An 8,447-nucleotide genomic window follows, 5' to 3' on the forward strand; every position below is an offset into this window, starting at 1 on the left:
ATGACCGCGGGAGACAGGGGGATCCGACGTCGTTGCTACTGCCTCCCTGGTATTCCTCCTCTCACATCTCCCGCCTTGACGTCATCTGCTGCGCCGCCCAGACCTCGACTCCACATCACCGGCATCTCCAACTCAGTACTCCTGCCACTGCACCCAGCGGCTCGTCGCCATGACCGGATCCGGCAAGGTTCCTCCAATACCCACCCTCTCCCTCATGCCACACATGCTATTTTACTTGGAAAAGCCATTGCTCACGTTTTGGATTTTGGCACTGCTCTGTTGTCGTGCTTCGCTTCAGTTCTTTGTTGGAGGAATTTTAATTGTTTTCAGTGAGTAGTGCTTCTATAAGCAAGGGAATGATAGAATGATGCACGATTCTGCAGGTTAGACGAGCCGCTGACAAAGACAGGCCTCTATTCTAAATTTTTACTTGCAAAGATGGACCATCAGCTACATAATATGTTGGCTAAACTCTCACAGGTCGCTAACAATTTTTATTTATTGTCATCTTGGTAATTGGCATTGGTGGTATTGTCTTTTGGTTCAACAGAATGTTGTTCAAGTGAAAATGCAGAGGAACATGTTGAACAAAAGATGTGGTATAAAAGGGAAAGGATAGCCTAAACAGTACAATGATGCAAGTTCACATTTCATATGCTGTCTTCCCTGCCTCATGAATATGCTAGCATGGTTGTCTTCTAGATTATGCACATGTCTTTGTTTTCCATATACTATCTACGCATTGTGTAGTATGTACTAATTCTAGGGAGACTGATCTCATACTGTTCACTCTTCAGAATTAGTATTTATAAGTTTTTGTGTGGTTTTAGTACCTCAGTTAAGAAATAAACATTAGCCTTCTCTAAAGAGGTTTGCTGCCTTGCTTTTTATAATTCTATTAATTTATATTAATCTCCTTGCATAGAACTTCTGTTGCATTACTCCCCGATTGCTATTAGTGGCCCTGTCACAAGAGATTGTTGTAAATCCTCAATATGTGTTTGATGTAAGACAATGTCCAATCTACTACATGGTGTCTCAGTCTCAAGTTCATAATTTCTATATCATTTGAATTGTATACAACAAGATACAAAAGCAGTAGGTCTCCAACTGGCACAAAAATGCAGACTTGATTTGTTTTAGTTCCTTAATACATCTACTACAACCTACAAGAGACCCTATCTAAGAAAACAAAATCAAGGACCAATGTACTTCTGACATTATTTCTCATTAATATCAAATTAGAATAACATTGATGGAACATATTCTTTTTCTCTCCTTGCTTGAGTTAATGGAGTACAGTATTGCATTTTGCTGAGATGTTCTGCTCAATGCAGGTTTGGAGTCGACCAAGGAAGTCACAGTTTAAGAGCTCGAGGAGGAGGGGCGTGTGGAGGTTCCCGCCGCCAGTGGCTGCACTGCTGGTCTTCGTCGCCTGCTCCTGTCAGATCCAGCATGACCTACCCTATCGGTTCTCCGTCGCTTCACTCTGCTTCATGTGCATATGTGCAGAGAAGATGACGACCCCGCCCCTGTTCTTCGCCAGCCACACTCTCCCTTATGCGGTAATAAATCTCAAGAAATGCCCTTTTCGTTTACATGAACATCAAACTTACTTTTTTGTTTGATGTTGGTGCATGTCCAGCCTGATATGTGTGTTTGGCTGCTGCTGTGCGATTGCTGGCTGTGTTGCTACTTGTGGCAATAGTTATTTTGTTTAAGTATGTGGGACGACAATGCTTCTGTCTTTTGGTGGAATCATTTTCCTTTTAATTTAATTACCTGAGAAAAAATTCTATATTTTCTTACTTCCCTTTCTTTGTTGTTTTCATGGCTGACTATTTGAAGTTATCTGTTCACTTAAGCAGTTCTTGCCTGCGGGCAAGTTTTTGTATGTTCATCTAATAATGGAAAAGATTCAAACCTTCAATTTTGTAGGAACGATTTTATTGCTCGAGTAAGATATGTATTTACCAAAGAACATGAGAAGGGCAAGTTTTTATACATTGGAACTTTCATTACCCCCAGTATTTTAGTCCTTTTCCTTGCATCTTGCTCCCAGGAATCCTTGAGTGTATAGGTTCTCTCCATTGAAACCGTTTAGGTAGAATATACTTATGGTGGTATAGTTGTTTTACCAGTATTATAATTCAGCTGTGCAAAATTTAATTGCGGCTGTAAGGATTCAGGTTTGTCTCATGGTAAACCTTATCAGTTAGACCTGGTAAAAGTTGAATACTGCATCCATTTATATTATATTCTGCTGAATAATATATCAAATTATTCGTCTCTTTTACGGCGGTTTGCTAACTTATTTTGCATAGCATTTCTAACAGCATCAAATGTGTTCTTCGATGAATCCTAAACAGATATAGACGTACATCTTTGATTAGGCCGCCTAATTAGTTTACTTTATCTAATAGATTGAAAGTTTTTTGGTTTCTATTTATGGTGAAACAAATGGGTTCCTCACAATTTAGTTGATGGTAAAGAGTTAGTGAAGCCGACATTCCAAATTACTTTACTAGATTAATCGTATTGCACTTACCTTTCATAGAATATGAATATTTACTTTGTTTTTCATATCACATCTTTAAGATATTTAGTTGAATCTGCTTCTATTGGCACCCAAAAGTTTATCAAACTATTTTACTTTTCCTTTATGCAGCATTGATTTACAAAAAATACTCAACCTTATTTCTGACGTTTACAAAATTATATTAAAAAATATTGCATACTGGCACTGGAGCAGGTTATATTTCATTTTTTGCCCGGTGCAACGCACGGGCATTTGTACTAGTAATTATAAACCAAGAAACAAACTAGGCATCACGTTAATCCACACAGGCTAAATTATTTGGTCCGTTAATCATATAGTGGGTCCTAATTATAACGGCTGAGATTTAAAAGGATTTTAGGTACAAGATACGTAGGAGCATATTGGCATGTCACGCTATATCTCTCCAAGAACTCATGCGTGTTGAAATTAAAAAAAAAAGGACTAAGACGGACGTGTTAGCACATGTTAGGAAAAAGAAGTCCCAAAAAGGAACGACAACAGAATCGTGCATAGCACGGCCACCACACGCAAAAGGGAAATACAAGGACACGTACTATTTTGGAATGCACCCATACATCCTTAATAGATCTGTATTTTTTTTAAATCGCATGAATAGAGGTAGTCGTCAAGATTCAGAAGGAGCGGAGGAAAAATACAAAGACGTGGCAGCCGTGAGCCCTCGACGCCTCCAAGGAGCCCGTGCAGCACACATGCATGCATGCATGCATGCGGCCACATACTGATTAGGGATTAAGTTTTCTCTCTTTCATGCTAATTCAATCATCCATTATTAAATTAATCAACCATTGTTCTACTATGGTTTTCTTGGCTATCTGATGGGATTGATACAGATGGAAGAGTTGGATTGGAAGCATGTCGCACATCTCCTCGACGGCTGGGTTAGACCATGGCGAGCAAAAGGTAATAACATCACCCTGATTCAATAAAGATGCTCAATTTTTCTAATATGGTCAAGTGGGGTTCCAGTATGATTGATGAACGGGTCGATGTCTCTAGGCAATTGCCTGTCCACCTACGTATATAGATATAGTGTCTTTTTACAAGGAAAACTCAACGAATCTTTGATGACTCAATAGGAGAAACACCGAGGATCGAGGCACGGGACAAGAGATGGCCGCAATCGACTCCGGACAAACTCCTCCTGTCAATAGGTGGGCGCCGTCTGCATCCGATGCATCCACGTGCGAGCAAAATCATCATATAGTTTGTCATACATGTTAAACCAGTCGAAAGGATTCAATTGTTTTCATGTAACGTGCATCTACATGGTATGGATATTTCACTTAAATTACTATGTTTTCATCATTTGTTCTACTATGTGATGAATTGGTATTCTAAATTTATTAGATAATGCCTTTATATAAATTTTTGAAGTATGAAATATGTTCCTGGTAGTTATAGGTAGTATACATGACACTAGGAAGAATTATTTAAGTTTTCCTTTTCTTTTTTACCCTCAGAAAAAGAAAGAATGCTTTAAATCATGTTAAAGTAATAAGAAAAATTCTCACTACATAATTAACATCTATAAGTTCCATGTAGCTTTCCTTTTCTAACATGATACTACTAAGTGTGGCCCGACATCCGCCCCGTGAATTAATACATCCTTAACTGATTTCTGGATCCAGCACCACCATCACCGTCGAGTCTATCCACACATGTCCTTTGGTCCATACTAGTAAGCATGCACGTGCAACGCACGTCTCAAACAAAACAAGTTAACATGGTATCAGATCGCTACAAAATGTTATCATGTCACTCAAATTATATTTTCAAAAAGTGTGACATATTTCTGATCCAACACATGTATCCTAGTCTATAGTAAAAACATCTATTCTGGATCTAATTTTTATTATTATAATGTGAGGTGAATCGGACACGACCGATAAAAATAAGACAACTTCTTTTTTGGTTCGGACAAGGCCGTGATCAATCACAATCTCTCCCGTCACTGCCTAGTACAGTACTCTACATAGTAGTATTAAGAAAAAAACGTCAGATTTCTAAAAAAAAACCGTCAGTCATCATCTCCACTGCCGCCTCAGATTCTTCTCTGGATAGTTCCCCACCACTCCCTCACAATCTCCTCCGTTCCCCATTCTCTCCACCATAGCCAGCGCTCCCTGGTCAGGCCGCCCCCTCCCCTTCGTCACCATCGCCGGCGCTCCCTGGTCAGGCTGCCCTCCCCTTCGTCACCATCGCCGGCGCTCCCTGGTCAGGCTGCCCTCCCCTTCGTCACCAGCGCGGCCGCTCTCTCACACCCCGTAGGTCAAAGGTTGAATTTTTATCCGCCGCTGATGGTGCTGCTGGGCGAGGAGGCGCTGGATGCGCGTGCGCCGGCGCTGGATCTGCTCCGTCTGGCTCCGGCGACCTTACCCCGTGGCTCCGGGACAGGAAGGCTACCCCGACGACATACAGGTCCGCCCCCTTCTCCTTTCCTCTTGGATTTCTTCTTCTTCCCTTCCCTGAGATGAGATGTACGTTCCTGCCTCACGCACACAGCAACTGGACTCTATGCACAGCGAGGAGGATGAAGACACCCAGCCATGGATTTTTAGCAGCACTCACTCAAGGAAAAAGTGCGCCACCTCCCGCCTCCCCTCTCTATTTGATTCAATTCTACAGGAGTGTATGCGTGTTCCTCATACCTTGTTGCTCTGTTGGTGTTCGTGCTGGGCTGCAGGAGACCTCAACACGCCAATGGATGCAGCCAGCCTCCAACTCACCACGCACCTGCACCAACTTGATGTAGGGAGAGGAGGAGTGATGCTTCTCTCACGGGATGACGCCCAGCCATGGGGCAGCAACAATCCAAGGTCAAGCCTCCCTCTACCTCTCTCTCGTTTTGATTTCATAGGTCTGGTTCCCTGATTTTTCTGCTGCTCTAGATTCACTTGCATGCTTGACTGAATCTAGTTGCTCTCAGGCCCTAGTGTTCAATGAGATAGGCATTGCACTGTTTACTAATTTAATTTGCTTGCCTGCAGCCACATGGTCCAGAGATAGAATTGAGATATTCAGACTAAGTTTAATGATTTGCTGGTTATAATTACTGAATTTCGCTTGGTGCTATCACTGTCGACCTCTAGTGCTGAATCAGTTGTACACTGTACTGTTTACCAATTTAATTTGCTTGCTTGCCGCCACATGGTCCAGAGATAGAAGTTCAGATATATTGAGACTAATGATGTGCTGGTCATAATTGGTTCAGTGACTAAATCTGTCCCCAAACTATCAAAATTGTATGTCAAAGCTAAAAAACTATCAAAACTTTGCTTTCAAGATGAGCCTAAATTCAGTAAGATGTGTGCGCAGCTTGCTTTCAAGAATGTTAAACTACTCCATGCTTATTTAAACTAATTCCTCCTACAGATTGCTGTCAAAATAAGCCTAAATTCAGAGTCTTCGGAAGTCAATTACTTTGAGCCTTTGAGTTAGGAGGTATACCAGTCTCTTTGTAGTTTGCTCTTAATAAACTCTTCCCTTGGCCATGATGAGATGTTTAAGTCTTTCCACTTATCAGTTTTTAGTTCCACTTGAAGCGATGCATATTCGAATACATTTTCTAGTCCTTTGAGCTGTTGAATGAATAAATGAAAAAGTATTAGCATCACAACCGAACAATAACAGAAATCGTGTTATCAAAAGATGGTGTAGTGGGACTAATGACTAACCATAGCGGTGAGGTCTTTGCGGCTCATTCCTGGGCCTAGCGAGTCGAGCACCTGGATGCATCGCTGCCCGGCATTTATAACTGCTAGGTACCAATGGAAGTGTTCAATGTTAACTGGAATGTATATCTGAAAATAGGGTTTTTGTTAGTTTAGGTCCCATCTATACAAACATTTATATGGAACTGAGACTCACCATATCATGTTCCAAATAAGTTATAGCCAATTCAATTGGGGCATAGATAATGAAATTTGATCATCATTACCTTGTGATACAGCTAGCTGTGCCGGTGTTCCGTTATGTAGGCCATCTATTTCCTCACTAGTATTTTTTTTTCTTTTGTAGGCTTCACGCCTTCTCTTATTAATCTCATCTTTATTTTTTGCATACCCGCTCTCTATCCCTCTGCCTTTTTAGTTCCTTTGGGTCTGCAAATCATGAAACAGTTCAGCAGTTGTAATACTGTATCGAACTTGAGTGACTGGGTTATGATCAATACATGATGTTTGGTTGTTGCTTATATCCTGGAAGGAGGTGCGCGTCCTGACTGGGTTATGATCAATACCTGATGTTTGGTTGTTGCTTATATCCTGGAAGGGGATGCGCGTCCTGCTGGGAGTGGGGGTCCTGTTGGGAGTGGTAGGGCCCATACGAATACGAACTCTTGTAAAAACATGTGAGATCATTATATTTAATGGAGCGCAAGACCATCATTTAGAATATGGAACCAACAACCTCGAAATGTAATGCTCTACTTTATAATAGATTCAATCGCAATTGTCGCTGTCAAGAGGCCTCATGCACAGGGTGTATTTTCTTATGGTCATATGATTTTGAGGGGACATCTTTGTAATAGATTCAATCGCGATTGTCGCTTTCGATCAAGAGGCCTCATGCATAGAGTGTATTTTCTTATGGTCATATGATTTTGACAGAACATTGTGGCAAACTACAAAGATTTGTTTCAGTCATAGGTTAGGTCAGTGGTATCAAATTTTCAGTACCATGGGGATCTGCTGAGGATCCGTGGTATGATTTCACTTGCTCATGCACTTTATGATTGGTTTTCATAATATATGCTCACGACATATGGTTCATCTCTTGCATCGATTACATGGACAATCATAGATCCTAGTATGTGGATTAACCATGGTTTCACTATTTATGTAGAACTATGCAGAACAGAAACAGGAGCAATGAACGGATGTCATTGTTAACATCTTCACATGCGTGCAAAGGTGCATGCCGAGGAGTTTGCCGCCGCCGATGCGCAGTCCGGAGACAGTCGCGTTAGTGTGGGCGACGGCGTCTGAAAGATGCGTGCAAAGGTGCATGCCGAGGAGTTTGCCGCCGCCGATGCGCAGTCCGGAGACAGTCGCGTCAGTGTGGGCGACGGCGTCTGAAAGATTGAAGAGAAAGCATGCACCTGTGTTGGCGAGGAGGTTGTCGTCGTGGATGTCGCGGGCGTCGTCGGCGTCGTCTGGCGTCGTTGGTGCGGGCGTCCTCGGCGCGGGCGTTTCGGTGGAGGGCAACTCTGAAGAGCGGGAGGAGGATTGGTCGCCGCTAATTTTGGAGCGGATGTGGCTGTTTCGGTGTGTTTTTTTCTTTTCTTTTTGTTGGCGTTGGCTCAAGGACGGCAGAGTTTCGTCCGCCCACCTAAATTGCTTATCGTACAACGTCAGGGGTACTTTTCTATATTGACGGTTAGATCCCATTGAGTAGGCTACCCTCCAATTGATGTGTTTTCTTCTGTGTACAGTAAGTGGGGTGCGTTTAGGGGTGTTAACGTTTGCTTATTTTATAGTAGTAGAGATGATGATGAGACGTGATTAGTGAGGATTTTTAACCAGCGGTGAGCATTTTTTTTTTCAGTTGCATATCTATTCTGCCATTACTCTTCTACTAATCAGTATCTCCCAGTTCACACTCATCTCTCTCCTGCAACACAGAAGTGAAACCCATTTAATATTCATGTGGCGATCACAATGCTGATTTAAGTCGTGAAGAAGCATAGTAGTAGATGGATTGTGTGCCAAAGTTGTCAGCATGGACGGTATGTTTTTTTTTGCGGGTGACGGTATGTTTGTTATCCACCACGTGGTAATGGTTTCGAGGATACAATACATTTTTTATTCACACAAATAATTGGAGTACCTAACAAATTTATCATGTGCAAACATTACTATATGGTATA

General features: G+C 41.9%; 2 protein-coding genes across 4 annotated transcripts; both read left to right on the forward strand.

The window, feature by feature from the left end:
* The first annotated feature begins 339 nt into the window (after positions 1-339).
* Positions 340-2,699, forward strand: LOC123133858 (uncharacterized). Its single transcript, XM_044553253.1, has 3 exons — positions 340-480; positions 1,338-1,565; positions 1,939-2,699. Exons 1-3 carry the CDS (start codon positions 439-441, stop codon positions 1,984-1,986), a joined length of 318 nt encoding a protein of 105 aa, XP_044409188.1. The 5' UTR covers positions 340-438; the 3' UTR covers positions 1,987-2,699.
* Positions 2,700-4,605: 1,906 nt separating this feature from the next.
* LOC123136379 (uncharacterized) lies at positions 4,606-7,971 on the forward strand. Of its 3 annotated transcripts, none has more exons than XR_006466868.1 (4): positions 4,606-4,999; positions 5,084-5,160; positions 5,265-5,397; positions 5,954-6,592. XR_006466868.1 is itself a non-coding variant. In XM_044555740.1 (4 exons), the coding sequence occupies exons 1-4, from the start codon at positions 4,879-4,881 to the stop codon at positions 7,545-7,547; spliced, it is 435 nt and encodes a 144-aa protein (XP_044411675.1). In that variant the 5' UTR covers positions 4,606-4,878; the 3' UTR covers positions 7,548-7,971. The 3 variants fall into 3 exon arrangements, 2 of the variants coding, with proteins under 2 accessions (XP_044411675.1, XP_044411676.1); XM_044555740.1 differs by lacking the exon at positions 5,954-6,592 and adding an exon at positions 7,424-7,971 and having other exon boundaries at positions 5,104-5,160; XM_044555741.1 differs by having other exon boundaries at positions 5,104-5,160; positions 5,954-6,593.
* The last annotated feature ends 476 nt before the right edge of the window (positions 7,972-8,447 follow it).

The sequence above is a fragment of the Triticum aestivum genome, chromosome 6B (assembly GCF_018294505.1).
Source record: "Triticum aestivum cultivar Chinese Spring chromosome 6B, IWGSC CS RefSeq v2.1, whole genome shotgun sequence".
Lineage (NCBI taxonomy): Eukaryota > Viridiplantae > Streptophyta > Magnoliopsida > Poales > Poaceae > Triticum > Triticum aestivum.